Source organism: Crotalus tigris, unplaced genomic scaffold (assembly GCF_016545835.1).
Source record: "Crotalus tigris isolate CLP2741 ecotype Arizona unplaced genomic scaffold, ASM1654583v1 scf7180000024458.850180, whole genome shotgun sequence".
NCBI lineage: Eukaryota > Metazoa > Chordata > Lepidosauria > Squamata > Viperidae > Crotalus > Crotalus tigris.
In genome coordinates, this window is record NW_024100628.1 from 479568 (window position 1) to 495411 (window position 15844).

The following is a 15844-nucleotide window of genomic DNA, read 5'->3' on the forward strand; positions in this document are numbered from 1 at the left end:
CATGGGGGGTGGGGGCCTGGATCATAAAACAGCTTGTTTTTTATGTCTTTTCAGTGAGTATTTTGCCTTATTCACTCCTGGCATATGAGATGATTTTAACCACTTGAGGGCAACCTCTTGAAACATCAAGTTTGCTGATTTGTATAAATGTTGTTATTCTTTACTCAGGGAGTACAGAGGCACTTGCATTTGCACACGAGCACTCAATGAAAAATCAATAGAAAATATTAAAGATAGAAATAAACACAATTCATATTTGCTCATGTTACAAACCTACAAATCCACAATTATGGGAAGAAAAGGATTAGGAGTAACATGATAGCCCTATTCCAATATCTCAGGGGTTATTTTCCTGAGAATAACTATTCTCCAAAGCACCTGAGGGCAGGACAAGAAGCAAAGTATGGGAACTAATCAAGGAGAGAAGCAACCTAGAACTAAGGAGAAATTTCCTGAGAGTTAAAAAATTAGTGGAACAACTTGCCTCCAGAAGTTGTGAATGCTTCAACAATGGAAGTTTTTAAGAAGAGATTGGACAAAAATTTGTCTGAAATGATATAGGGTTTCCTGCCTGAGCATGGGATTGGACTAGAAGATCTTCAAGGTCCCTTCCAACTCTTTTATTCTATTCTATTCTATTCTATTCTATTCTATTCTATTCTATTCTATTCTATTCTATTCTATTCTATTCTATTCTATTCTATTCTATTCTATTCTAAATAAAGAGTTAATTTAGAGAAAATGAGAGGATTGGCTCAAGTTTTCCCAACAGGTTTTGAGCCTATGTGAAGATTTGAACTCTGGTTTTGTCCTGCTGTTCTGATATTTCCCATTTTACCATGCTGATTCTTGAGGAAATTTTTCTAAGCCTTTGGCGTGAGCACTGTAATTTTAATGTGATATGACTTTGCAGACGCTAAAAATGCCACCTGCAGTATATATCCACTGGAATTATTTCTCAGACCCTACTGTTCAGTGCTTTACCCCTGCTTCAGCAACATAATTCTGCATTACAGTACTATTTCTGGATGATGGCTGGGAAATTCTAGGAGTTGAAGCCCACTATCTTAAAGTTGCCAAGGTTGAGAAATATTGTATTAGCGGGAAGTCAAAGGTAAGAAGTATAGGCAGAGATATTGACCTTTAGATAATGGCCACTTATAAAGCAGATGTTGGTGTGACAAAGACCTGCCTGTATTAGTGAGTTAAGCTGTGTATTGTGATGATGTGATGGGTTTCTATTTCATATAGCTGGCATATTCTATTAATTTTCAGTGGGTTAATTGTATTAATTCATTACAGTCCAAACTGAGAATGATGCAAAATGCTGATGCAGTCCAAAGGAGAAATGTCCTGATGGTGAGAACAATAAAACAATGGAATGGCTTGCCTTCAAGAGTTGTGAGTGCTAAATCACTGGAGGCTTTTAAAGAGACTGGAGAACCATTTGTCTGAAATGGTATAGGGCAGAGGTCCCCAACCTTTTGGGCACCAGGGGCCGGTTCGGTGGAGAGGTTTTCTCCATGGACCGGAGGGTGCATGGTTTGTGTGCTGCCTGCATCCTGCAAATGGGGCTTTGATTGTTTGTGTGAACCAGTTGCTGGCATGCCTCAACCCGGTACTGGTCCATGGACCAGGGGTTGGGGACCCCTGGTATAGGGTCCCTAGCTTGAGCAGGGGGTTGGACTAGAAGACTTCCAAACTCTCTTCCAACTCTTATTCAGTTAAAAAAAATAAAAAAATAGAGGATGGGAAAGAAAAGTAATCAGAAGAAAGGATGATTAAAAGTCTGTCTGGTTTGCTGCTGAAGCACTGCTTGGCTGGATGACATCCAGATCCCTTCTGTAATGCTTGTTTTGGCAGTGCTGTGGATATGCAACTAGATGATCTAGAGGGTAGACATCTTAGTCTGAGCTGTTAAAGTGCGTGTGTGTGTGTTTCTAAAACAATAAGCCCAGAAGCGTATCACTAGTGTTTTACGTAAGTACTGGAAAGAATCATAAATGTTGGCTTGGCTTGCTGTACTTTGTTCCATGTCATTTTTATGATCCTGATGTTTGAGAAGTCATCTGCAAATGTGATTCAAATTATAGGGCTGAGTTACTGTTCACTGAAGCCTTGGGACCAAAGAATGCTGTGAAAAGAGAGAAGAGACATGTTTCTATCAATATAAATGACTTAGGTTTTTAGAGCTTTTTAAAATAGTTACTTCTAAAGTTATACTAATGGACTACCTTGGCCTCATTTGAGATGGGCCACTATCTGTCCATAATATTCTATAATTAGTTCAAATTTGGTTATAGATAGTCTTTGACTTACAACCATTCATTTCATGACCATTCAAAAAATGACTTATGACCGGTTCTCACACTTATGACTGTCATAGCATGCCCATAGTCATGTAATCAAAATTCAGCTGCTTGGCATCCAGCATCTATTTATAACAGTTGCAGCTTCCTAGGATCATGTGATCACCATTTATGACCTTCCCAGGTGGCTTCCAATAAGCCAAGTCAAGAAAAGAAACTAGACTTGAAACCAGCAAAGACTTGAAATTGGATGCAGCTCACTTAATGACTGCATTGCTTAGCAATACAAATTCCAGTCCTGGCGGTAGTCGTAAGTCGAGGATTAGCTATAGAGTTATCTTTCTGCAACCAGTTGAGACTGCAATTCTGTGGCAGCATGTTACAATCACAACAAATTTTGAAGTTGCCAGATTGGAAAAAGGGAGCACATAGCACATGCCTTTGTATGCAAGATCTGGTTTAGTAATCTGAATTTAGCTTTTGCAAATGACATTGATTATCTGAGGACTCTGAGGAATATAACATACAACTTGTATCTCACATGAAGATTTGGAAAATTGCATATATCAGATGGGATGGAGATAAAGATAGGATATTAATTTTATACTAATAATATGTGGTTCGCATGTAGTTCTTGACACCTATAATGGAGTCTGCCCATTACAGTCCTAAGTTGTGACGATCCAATTTGGTGGCCTTTTATTGTGGTAGTCATTAAGCAAATACCACAGTCATTAAGCAAACATCATCATCAAGTGAACCAATTGTTCACTATTGGATGGTTTTCCTGAAAACTGGAAGTAAATGTTAAAACGTGGTCACATGTCAAAATTTTGCAAACACCTATGCAGCAAGGAAGTTTTTTTTTTCTAGTGGTGTCTTTCTAACACTTCTGTACCTGTTTTCAGTTATATTCTGATAAGTTTGCATACAAAGCTTTATGTAAATGTCACCATTTTACAATAGTTAAATGTTCTTATGTGGATGTGCTTGTTTTTCATGTATTCAATAGAATCAGTACATCAGTAACTACGTAACTATTGAGAAGCAAAAGATGATGCTACATCCTAGGTAGCACATTTGAAAACAGATTTGCAAAGGATAAGTTTGATCAGGACAAAAAAAAATCCTGATTATGATTTCATTTAATCTAATTTTTGTGTATTTCAAAAAGTGCATTTTGTAAGCTTTCCCACAGGGTAGCAGCTTACAATATATTAAATCATGAATATTTGAATAATTAAAATATACCAAATGCCTTAATGAAATAATAAACAGTACAGGATGTAGTGATCGCACTTACGCAACTTATCATACATTTAAAATGGACATATAGGTATCTGGAAAGGTCTGAGAGAAATCAAATCAAATATGGTTAGTAAGGGACTCCCTTGCTTTTAACAATGTTTCCCTTTTCTTATAATAACATCCAAATCCTTCGTCAACTTAGAAAAAGGCACTCCATTTATATAGCCTCATATCCCTCGCAAAATTCATCTCTAAGACCTTCTGTTTCTCTCTTCCCTTGCCCCATTCAAGAGAGTGCACGTGTATTTATTTGTATTTATATGTGTATGCATAACTTAAGCACCGGTTTCCCAGTTCGACCTCCATGCTTCTTTTGATAGTAGGAAGAAATGCATCCGGCGAAGTTTTACTTTCCTCCCTCCGCTTTTTCCCCGCGTGATGAATATCTGCAGCGAAGTGAAAAGAAGCGTGAGACCCTCGCCTTTCTCTCTCCAGGGGGAAAACGAGGTTAGCAACCCAGCACGGACAAGCCTAAGACACACGCCCGCGTTCACATGTTCTCAGGGCCTCGCGCGTGGGCTAAAAGTCCCGCCCACTCTGGCCACCTTTTCAGCTCTCCGTCTGATGCCCTGCAGCTGCCACTTGTCTCTTGCCGGGTCGCCCGGCTTTGATCAAGCCAGCGGGGATCGACGGGGTGGCAGCGCCGCCGCTCCTCCCCTCCCGGAGGCAGCGCCGCCTCTCGCCCCAGGTGGCTCCCGCGAACAGGAAGTCGCCCCTTGCCGCGCCTCGAACGGGCTTCGCAGTCCGCGAGCGAAGCTGCAGCCGTGGAAGGCCAGGGGCGAGTTGCAGAAGTGGCGAGCGCTCCCAGGTCGCGGGAGCTGCTCCTGCGTGTGCAAACGTCTCTTCTCGCCACGTGAGGTGGCGGAGGGAGATTCCAAGGCTCGGGGCAAACGACCTCCCTCCCTCCCTCCCCGAGAAGTTTAAAGGAAGCGTGCATTTCATTTTTCGAGTTGCATGGTTCAGACGAGCGGGGCGGGTTATCATTAATTGTTCTTGTTGCGACTGTTTGCGAAGGGGAAAGGCAGAGTTGCCTCTCCCGTGTTTTTTTCTGCCTTCGCCCCCGTTAGAGTTGTAAAGAGATCACCCTTAGACGTAGAGATGGCTTCCAGTCCAAACGATTCGGATCCGAACTCCCAGCCAGGGGACGACGATCCGAATCCAAATATCAGTCCTCAAGAAGAGCTGGACTTCTCGATTTTATTTGATTATGACTATTCGCAGCCAGTAGCAGGTTTGTGACTTTGGATTACTCCTATTATTAGTAGTATGAATTTATTACTATCAACCCCTTCAGCTTGATGGATGCTTTTTAGTAGAACTTAGGGGTGTGTTTGGAATGAATGGGGGTTTTCTGAAGGATGCATGTTCCCAAGGACCAAGGAACGGTACACAATGTAGCTGGTGTCGTTGGGTGGCCAGGATCAGATCCTGTTTCTTTAGTACTTGGGTTGGAAACTGTATCGATCAAGAGTTGGACTGGACTGGCCTTTACAGGAAAAAGTGGTTTTCTGCAATTAACCCTAAAGAGGGCAGCAGGGAAACTTTACAATGTTTGCTGAGCTTAATTAGGATCATCTGCAGTTAGGAAAGTTTACCTTTCTTCCATCAGGCTAAAGTGGGGTTGAAACTCTGCCTATATCTTTCTGTTTCTGGGATGCATAAGTAGAAGCAGATTGCTGATTTTTTTTTTAAATGAACATATCTAACGGGGAATGGCAGAAAGGGAACTGTCAAGAAAATAAAAATTATAGTAGCAATAGTACTATATCTTAGCACATCAAAGACTCCTCTTTGTCATTTCTGGGTCATGTAGAAAACAGCCTTTTCATGACTCTGTTTTATCTGACAGCACATAACTTCATTGCACTCGTAATTGTTTGTTCCTAATGCAAAGCACAGATCAAGAGGGTAGGGCCAGAAACAACTCTGAAATTAATATTGGCCAATGGCTTTGGTCAAGCTTGCTAAAATCAGTAGGCTAAGTAGCAGAAGACAAGTCTTTGAAAGCTCTGACTGAAAGCCAGAGTAATTATAATTTCATGTAGTATTTGTAAAGTGCTATAAAATGTCATACTATTTCTACTAGCCTCAGGGCTATGATTGCATTGCTCATGTTTTCAAAGCGTGTGTCTTTGGAAGTGATAAAATATACCTGCTTTTTTGATGTTCCATAAAAATATCACACCTACTTGTTCATGCATCACACACCCTTGTTACACGTTGAGAATAGCTAAACATCAGGAGTTTTGGACGTTTCCTTATTTCATAGTATACAGGTATTTAGCAAAGGTCATCTGTGAAAAATCCTGGGGGCCTTATTTAATATGTGTTGGAAATGGCAGACAGTCTGAAAAACAAAATCACACATCCTGATGTGGACAGTATGGTTTCGTAGTCATCTTCTGATTGTGGTCAGTTTTCTTTTGGCAGGGTTTTCTGTATCATGTTAACTATAACAAATTCTATAACAAATTGTTTTCAAGTCTTTACTGCTGTCCAACACTAACCGCATCTATCAAGAAATGAAGCAAGAGTTGGGATGTCTCAGTTAAAAAAACATCTCTGGGACTCAATAATCTTTGATTCCCCCCCCCCCCACTATCAGAGATGGAAAGGCAGATTCATAAAGAAGGAGCGGGGAAAGGTATAATTGCAAATGTAAAGGTGCACAGTGTATTCCTGGCTCCTTTCAGTCAGTTGAAGGGCTGCTTTGACCTAGAAAGAGAGAGCAATTGACTTGGATCCCAGGAGTTTTGAATTGCAAGCCATGATGCTGTTTGAAAAAGAACAACTGTTTGTAATTCAGATATAATCAAAAACAGACATGTGGAAACCTGCAAAGCATTCCCTTCTGCATGCTTCTCAGCCATTTACAAGTGCAAATTAAAGCCTTTCTTTTAAAATTATGACTTTTAATATTTGTGACATTAATGTGATCATATAATTTTAAAGAGTTTGCATTTTCTTATTTAGCAGCATACTGCTTGTTTTGCCCCTTTGGGATGGAATATAATCAATAACTGTAGGCAATCTTTCCATCCCACCTCAGTTTTCTTTAATCTGGTTGCAATAGAACAGCAAGTGTCAAAATTCTCAGCAATTGTGGCCAAATAGCCAAAAAAGTGCTAGGCTGGGCCTGTCATATTTTTTGAATGATTTTACTGCTGGGGACAGATTTTGTAAATGAGACTAGCTTAGATGAAAGTCTTCGTTTAGATGGGTTATATCCAGAGAAGGTTTAGATACACAACTGCAATGAATGCAGCCAAACATTCTTGTGAATGAATATATTATTATAGAATGAACAAAGCTTTATCGATTTCTTTCTGAATGTGAACAAGAGAAAATATAACCAAGAGTGATTGATTGTACTTGAGTGTAGACCTACTAAAGTTGCTTTTATGTCACACCTTTTGAACAAATGACAACTGTGAACATAGCTTAGAATGGGTAAAGTGGTATAATCTTACAGTGCCAAAACCGACTGAGAATATTTTTTCCTGTGAAATATTTCAACAGTAGTTGCTAATTTACATTTCTAGTAGTGGGTCTAGAGAAATTAATACAGTCAATAATTTTACAGCTTTAATGCACAGAGATTCAGTTAAACAATAAACCCAGCCTACTGGTTTATTACCAAACTTTGGGAAATCTAAGGTTATCTTTGATTCCTAGGTGTAATAGAGGAAAAAAGTATTTTCTTATTAAAACAACTTGCATTTTAGTGATTATTTTAAACCAAAAGCAAAAGTAGGGTTGCAAACTTAAATACCCTTAATAGAAATAAGCTTTACCGAATCAGCGAAACTTAAAATGCATGCACTGGATCATGATGGAAATCTCATTTCCCTATCTTTATGGAGGTATCCAATTCTTCATATAATATAAAGAGAACTCAATGTGATCCACAGAATCATGCTAAAATCTTATTAATCTTATTAATCTTATAGTTTAACTATAATATTTTTCAGTTAAATTAGGTTAGCAGATCTGCACTACCAACATCGTGACAGCCATAAAGCAGTAGAAAAAGGTTAGCTTGTCAGCCCCACTAGATAGGTCAGACCAGGAAATCAAATCCACAGGAAGGCTAAAACCACTTTTACTAAGATTGGCTATACGGTAATAGCTGAATCTTGCAAGTCTGATTGTGTTTTACCTGTTCCTCCTCCTTGTACTTCAGTGAACTAGGCATCAGCCTGAGCCACTTCTGAACGTTATCTCATAATTTAGGACTAAAAAATATTTCAGCGACTTTTGCTTAGGTATTCTGCATATCTCCATCAAGGTCACCTTTCTTACTCTTTGCAGGGTAGGGTTTCTTAATCTTTTTCTGGCATTGATCCTTTTGAATATGATGATCCCCTTCTCTATGAAATTTTAGAAGTTGGTGAAAATGAAGTTGTATTTTTTCCCATTCAAGTTCCTGTATTCTTTGAAACCTATCCTGGATCCTGGGTTAAAAATTGCTGGGTTAGAATTTTCTGTATCTTTCAGACAGCATACAGTGGTTACCTGGATTTTTGCTCGACATGGAAGAGCGTTATGTGGGAATCTAAATGCTGGCTTCTCCAGCATCTTAATAGTTAAAAGAAATTTTGAAGAATGCTGCATTGAAAAAAAAACCTTGGTCAGTTATGATGCTTTACTATTTCAAGCTGAGTAGCCCTCACAGAGAGTAAAAGTTTAAGTACTATCATTAGGGTGGTTAAACTTGATTCAATATTTTAATATTATTCTGTATTATAAAACCTATTGGATGGATCTGGTGTAGATACACACTCTGCTTAACTTATAAGTTTATGAGGACACAATTTGGGCTTTTTGTAGCTACCCTAAGCTTCTCGAGAAAAGGTTTATATATATGTAGCGCTACCCTTGAAAGGGCCACTAAAGTCTGGGTTCTCCTGATCCTCTTGGGCTGGCTGCCGGTCCACAGTGGTCCCTCACTTAGGCACAACTGCTTGGCTGGAACACGTGATGAGGTGGTGGTCAATCTCTCTCGGCAGACAGGTCACGTGCAGGGAAAGTGTTCAGGTGGCTGGTCAGCTCTTCTTCTTCTTCTTTTTCTTCTTCTTCTTCTTCTTCTTCTTCTTCTTCTTCTTCTTCTTCTTCTTCTTCTTCTTCTTCTTCTTCTTTTTTTTTCTCTCTCTCTCTCACTCTCTCTCTCTTTCCCCCACCGTCAGGCTTGCCCCACAGAAGTCTCTCTTATCCTATTCCCTTCCCTCAGACTTGCCCCACAGAAATTTCTTGTATCCTATCCCCTTCTCTCCCTCAGGCTTGTCCCACAGAAGCCTCCCATATCCTATTCCTATTCCAGTGGTGGCGAACCTATGGTACGTGTGCCAGAGGCAGCACTCAGAGCCCTCTCTGTGGGCATGTGCACCATGCCTCAGAGATAGCAACGTCCCTCTTCAACCAGCCGCCCACTAACTCGCCGAGGTCCCATGTGGCCGGATACATCCTGGCACGGCTGGTTTCTCTCTCCCTGTCCCATCCCTCCTGGCCTTGCATGCTTTCCTTTTCCTGGGCATGACCCACGGAATCCCCTTCTCAGCTGTCGGCCATTCGTCCAGCTCAGAGGCGGCTTCTCTGAACTGCTGGCGGTGGGCTGCGGAGCCCCAGAGTGCACTAGTTGAGGGGCTGGCAGGCTGTGGCTGCTGATGGACACCATCAGCCCCCATGCACTCACTGGTCTCTGTGTGCAGGGGCCAATGGTGTGAGGCAGCAGCTGCCCCGGCCCCTGCCTCGCCTTGCCCTGCGGCAATGGCACACTTGCCCTGCCTCGCCTCGCCTCACCCCGCAGGACGAGCCCACCTTGGCCACACCCTCTCAGTCTGCCATGACCACCACAGCCACACCCACCCAGTGGGCCATGCCCACTGGCACCCGGTGATAAATAAGTGGATTTTGGGTTGCAGTTTGGGCACTCGGTCACTGCCCTATTCCCTTCTCCCTCAGGTTTACCTCCTAAAAGCCTCTCCCATTCTCCCCTATTGTCTCCTCTCCCAGGTTTATCTTCCCCAACCTAAGCCTCAGCAGATTCAATTCCTCCCTGCCCTCTCCTGACTCCTCCCCCAGGCATCTCCCGGTACTGTCTCTTCAGCTCACCCTACCCCCACTACATATATGTAAACCTTTATATGTGTGTGTGTGTGTGTGTGTGTGTATTTGTGTGTATGTATATATGTATGTATGTATGTATGTATGTATGTATATTTATATGTATATATGTGTGCAGTAATAGAGTATGCAGCTACATGACCTTAATAGATGCGAAAGTAATAAACCACAATGATCTGGATCAAGCTTGAAATTTAGCCTTGGCAAAATGAATGCCATAAAGGAAGGGAAGACAGTAAAAGAAATGTCCTTTGGCACCATGCATTCAAGTTCTTAAAAGCTTTAATTATGTGCTTATAGGACTCAGTGCAGCGGCATTTGACTTGTTTGCCATTGCAAATCAAAACTGAATGAGATTATTGATGTCACAATACTTTCTTTATTGGACAAAGGACTTGCTGGTAACTTACATGTCCATTTGAAGCTGTGGTCTTGGAGTTGGCCATTGGCTCTCTGAAGAAAATTTTATTGAAGGTAAAAATATACAGCACATTCCTTAGAGAATTGCATGGGAAAAATGCCAATCTTAATGTAATGCATGAAACCCATTATGTGAATTGAACCTGGTCCTAGTATGGGAATAAAATGGCTACTAAGGCAAGTCTGCTTATTTAAAATGCCTAATAATTTTATTCAACAATCAAAGCACTGATGGAAAGTTGGTGTAGCCGAAAAGTGTTTCCTTAAACTCTCTTTCACAAACTGATTGGGCGGTTTGCCTTCCATACTATCTATCTCAGATTGCAATCAGGACCATTGTTCTTTTACTGCAAGTCCTCTCTCTCCAGTAGACCTCACCTTTGAAAAAACATGCAAAGGGTTTAGAAAATCTGCAATGCCAATGTTGATTCATTCTAAAAGAATATTGTCCCAAACTAGCTCCTTGTTCACATCAGCAAGATATATGGCACTAATGCGGCATCATGCAAACATTTTGGGCTCTGACCTGATCTTAGCTCAAACTTCTACTTAAGTCACCAAGGTTGTAGAGTGCTTGGAGCAATCACTTTTCTTTATCCTGGTTGAGATTTTGGGGTCAATATGAGGATAAAGTGGGAGAGGAATGTATCTTGGCTTTAGCTTGGAGGAAGGATGAAATTATCATTATAACTTTCATCCTGTTTGAATGGAGAGTAAAGGATGCCACTGAACAGATTTGGAAAGCACTTCCAGAGACTGTTTTCCTTATTCTGAATGCCTGAATGCCATGATTATTAATTTTTGATATTTTCGAGATGGAAATCATTAGTGTAAGAGAGATCACAACAAAACATATAATCTGGAGGACATTCCTTGCTTTCAGAAGACACCATTATGAGTCTGTAAGTAATCCATTGTACATCAGTGATCTTTAATGTTCTAAGATTAAAGCGTGTTTACAAAGAGATGGATTTAACAAAAACAAAAACCTTTAGTCCACATGTTGAAGTGTGCCTGGAAATTGTGGAAGATGACTGTTTTCTCATTTATGTTAGCTTCATTGGAACTGAAATTAGTTTTGGATGTTCACCAGAAATGCAATTTTAGCCATAGGTCAGGATCCCAAACTTTCTCTTCTTCCTTGTAAACATTCTCAAAAAGTGTCCCAAAGAAATTCCAAAACCAAGAGGAAGCAGTAAAGTTATTTCGAGCCTTTAGAAGTAGTTTACATACATACACAAACACACGCACAAACATATTAAAGCCTGAAACAATTAAACATGGATAGGGCTCTTTGCAGATCTGGCTTTGTCAAAATTTTCTGTTATTCGATATTACCAAAAATGCTCTGGATTTTCATTGGGGTAATTTAATACATTCAAAAACCCACCAGGAAATATATGCTTGTTATATTTATTTTTATACTGGCCAGTTTTTAAGACTCAAGAGTAGTTTACAACTCAACATCATAATATCATCATAAGAAATCTTTAGTTGCCCCAAATTGACATTACTCAAACATCAGTAAACTATAAAAGCAAAACTGTTACTCAATATACAAAACAAAAATCCAAACTTCATAGGTTATAATTAAAAAGTAAAACTAAACAAAAGAGGCTTGACAATTTTGGAGAAAGCCGAAAGAGACGGTGTCAGGATGACCTTGAGAGTAGATAATTAAACAACATAATGGCCACAAGAACTATCTCTTGCTCCACAATTTATTCTAGCAGAGTTAGGATTTTTAGCATCTGTTCCCTGATGTTAGCACAATATGGTCAGAATCCATTTGGAGGAAATATAGATAGTTCTCAACAGTCAGCTATATACACCCCAATGCAGGACACACACTTAGGTTACAACGCACACAGCTGGGACCCATAACACGATCCAAGAGCAGAGCACAAATGATTGGAGGCTGCATATAAGCCCTCCCAACGACTTGCCGTTTACACCCTGATGATGTCAAGAGCTCTTGACGAAAGCTAGGTTTAGTAAATAAAAGTTTTAACATTTTTATAATTTTTATTCTTTTGGTGTTCGACTATTTTTTGATTTTAACATAGTTCTCAACTTAATTTGTTTAGCTTTTGTTCAAAGTTGCAATGGTGGTGAAAAAGATCCAGTGCTTGCACTTATGACCACTGCGGCATCCCCACAGTGATATGATCAAATTTTGGGCACTTGGCAACCGGTATGTATTTATGATGATTGCAGTGTCCCAGGGTTACACATGATCACCATTTGTAGCCTTCCCATCTGGTTTCCAACAAGCAAAGTCAGTGGGGAAAACCAAATACACTTAATGACCATGTGACTTACTCAACAGCTGCAGTGATTTGCTTAATGACCACAGCAAAAAAAATCATAACATCTGGCATAACATCTGGCTTAGCAACAAAAGTTCCAGTCTCAATTCTAGGACTACCTATATTTCCTTGAATAACCAAACCATGCAGAGCTTTGAAAACAGGACTTTGAATTGGAATAAAAATCCAGAATGCAGGAAATTTAGCGTTATATTATAGTAGCAGATCTCTATCCTGTTGTGCCAAATGCACTTTCTGTGGGGGGGGGGGCTTTAAGGCAGTGCCATGTAGAAGGCTTTGCAGTAGTGTAAACCTGTGATGATAAAAGGATGAGTTATTATTGTTAAGTCTTCTCATTCCAGGAAGGTCTGCAATTGGTTACCAGCTTAGCTGAGCAGAGGCTACCCTGCCCACGATTCCTAATCACTGTCCCAACAGGAGCTTTAAATCAAGGAGAATTCCCAAGTTCTCATTCCCAGGAATCCCATCCCATTCAGAACTATTACTGGGTTTGGAACAAAGCCAGAGTGTTTCTCGCTGAGATTTAATTTGAGCTTGTTTAACCCATTCAGCCCAACATAGTCTCTTGGCACTATGTCAGGATTTCATTCCTCAGATGGGGCTGTAGGGCTGAGTATCATCAGCATGCTAATGAGACCTTAGCTGACCTCTCCCAGTGGCTTCCTATAGGGAAGAAGTCTGAATTGGCTATGGATCATATGCTTGAGTATGGAACAAACAGTTCTCAGATGCACGTGCTCCATGCTCCGTGCTCCGTTGAGGTTACTCTCGAGCTCATGGAACTGGCATTTTTAACTATTCCTAAGGTTGCAAGAAAACAGTGTGCCAGAGGAGGACTCTGCCTTCTTGGCTCATTTCAGCTCCCCTCTCCTCTACTTCCTAAGACTTTCTTGACTTTTGTTAAGAAAAATCTGGGATGAGAGGGGAGGGGAACTGCAAGAAGAAGGTATCAAAGTGAGAGGAAAGTTTGATCCTTGCTGCCCTCGATCTGCAACCCAGATTTTTTGGTGAGAGTTCTTCCAGTTTTCTCCTGGGTATACTGCTCCGATTGGAAAGAGGGGGTGAGAGTATCTCCCATGCATGAGCATTATTCTGATATACTTTGGAACCCTCAATCAGCTGGGAAATTGAGGAACATCTATTAAAACTGCATGTAAAAGGAAAATGTAACAAGAAAAAAGTAGCAATCAGCAGTTAATAACAGCAACAACCGGTGGAATTTCAGGGAACAATGTTTAATCAATTAATCGTATTCATTAGGTTTAAGATAACTTTGTAGAAATGAGTTTTCTAAAAGGTTGTTAACCTGATAAGTCCAGTGTCAGTGCTGGGGAAATGTGCATTGAGAAGACTATAAAGCCGATAGAAGAGAATATTTGTACTCAGGGCTGAACTGTGAGGTCCTTCGTGATGACTGAAATCAGTCCGTTTTCTGGAGAATACACTGAATTATAATATAGGCCCTATCCACGCAGCTGCTGTAAACAATATTTTCATATTCCAAGGGGTAAAGGACATTTTCTTCATGAAATAATTTCTCAGCACAATGCAGGTCCAGGTAGAGGACATGTTCGTTTGCGGAAAAGGAGAATCACACAATTCCAGCAGTTTTAGACTGAGGGGTCCTTGGTGCTCCCTGAGCTTGCTTGTTTTCTTGCAGATGTTTCATTACTCTAACTAGGTAACATCATCAGTGCTAGTGAGGAGTGCTCTTTGCTATCTGTTTATATGCTGGTGTCTTGCCTGTCTGTGTGAGTGGGGCTGGTCTTAGGGATTCTTTGGCTGGGCTGTTTACTAATGGCTGTGTGGCAGTTTCTTGATTTGAGTATTGCTTACTTGATTGTTGGTCTGAAGGAGATCTTGGAGTTAATCTATGCCAGGGGTGTCAAACTGCCAGCCCACGGGCTGGATGCATCATAGCGAAACCGTGCCCATCCCGTTGCTGGCAATGACAAAAAGGTTGTGCTATGTCGCGACACGTCACTGACATTGTAAGTTTGACACCCCTGATCTACGCTGATCTGAGTGCTGATTACTGGTGGAAAGGTGCTGGAGTCTTTTTCTCTTTGGGGCTGATTGATTGTCTTCACAGAGTTTTAGACTTCTCCAAATCGTCTGTGGAGATTCTCAGTCATCCAGGTCATAGTTGTCCCAAAGATCTTTTTCATGAGGTAACTGGACTCTCTTGTTTTTCTTTGAAGTCATTTTGCTTCTCATCCAAGAAGCTTCTTCAGCTCTGGCCGGATGGTGGGGAATGGAAGGATTTATACTCCAAATAAATCCTTCCATTCCCCACCATCCAGTCAGAGCTGAAGAAGCTTCTTGGATGAGAAGTGAAATGTTTTCAAAGAAAAACAAAGTCCAGTTGCCTCTTGAAAAAGCATCTTTGGAACAGTTCTCAGAGTTGTAGCTCAGCTTCTGATCATCTTAACATATAAAAATGGGACCATTTTGGGGCCACTTTGGAGCCTTGTCTGATTTTATTTTCAGGTATGCAGAGTAGAATGCTGATTAATACTTTTCTTTAAGAAATGTGAAAACTTTTGCCTCAAAATAAAAGCTACAGTCTTAAATATAGAGAGATAATGAAAGTTATGCAGGAGTATGGAGGTATGTTGAGTTAGGTCAAAACTGTGCCCAAAATTATGATTTTTGTCTATGTCAATATATAGTGCTTCTTAATCTTTGGCAGTTGGCTTTAGAGTACAAGTAATCCTCGACTTATAACCATTCACTTAGTGAGCTTTCAAAGTTATAACGGCACTGAAAAAAGTGATTTGTGACCGTTTTTCACACTTATGACTGTTGCAGCATCCCTATGGTGAAGTGATCAAAATTCAGATGCTTGGCAAGTGGTTTATATATGACAGTTGCAGTGTCATGGGGTTATGTGATCACCTTTTGCAACCTTCTGACAAGGAAAATCAATAGGGAAGCCAGATTCACTTAACAACCGGGTTACTAACTTAGCAACTATAGTGATTCCTTTAACAACTGTGGCGAGAAACGTCATAAAATGAGGCAAAACTCACTTAACAAATGTCCCACTTAGCAATAGAAATTTTGGGCACCATTGTGGTCACAAGTTGAGAACTACCTGTAATAGAATCAGGATGAGCCTAGGCTATTAAGCCCAATAAATACTTCAATAAATAAACTGAAGTCTGGATTGTTAGAGAATAGTAGTGTTTGCAATGAGTTTGTTTTAGAGGTTTGCATGGAGACTGGTTTCAATTATTCCTATACAGTACCTACATTATGAATTAGAGAAAACCATTGCTGAAATGCGTCCAGCTGCACACTAATTTGTTGCACACTAACTGGCACAATCAGAAATTGCCATTTTAGTCAGGA

General features: G+C 40.5%; 1 protein-coding gene across 8 annotated transcripts in view; it reads left to right on the plus strand.

Moving 5' to 3' along the window:
- The window catches only part of NFATC2 (nuclear factor of activated T cells 2), a 161237-nt gene that overhangs the window by 11408 nt on the left and 133985 nt on the right, over nucleotides 1-15844 (plus strand). For 2 of the 8 annotated variants that reach the window (XM_039332236.1, XM_039332234.1), the window contains exon 1: nucleotides 3919-4848. The exons of 4 other annotated variants lie outside the window; for them this stretch is intronic. In XM_039332236.1, the coding sequence (XP_039188170.1) occupies nucleotides 4716-4848 (133 nt within the window). In that variant the 5' untranslated portion in view covers nucleotides 3919-4715. Of the gene's footprint in view, nucleotides 1-3918; nucleotides 4849-15844 lie in introns of those variants that run through there. 2 more of the 8 variants (XM_039332235.1, XM_039332242.1) reach the window with 2 other exon arrangements.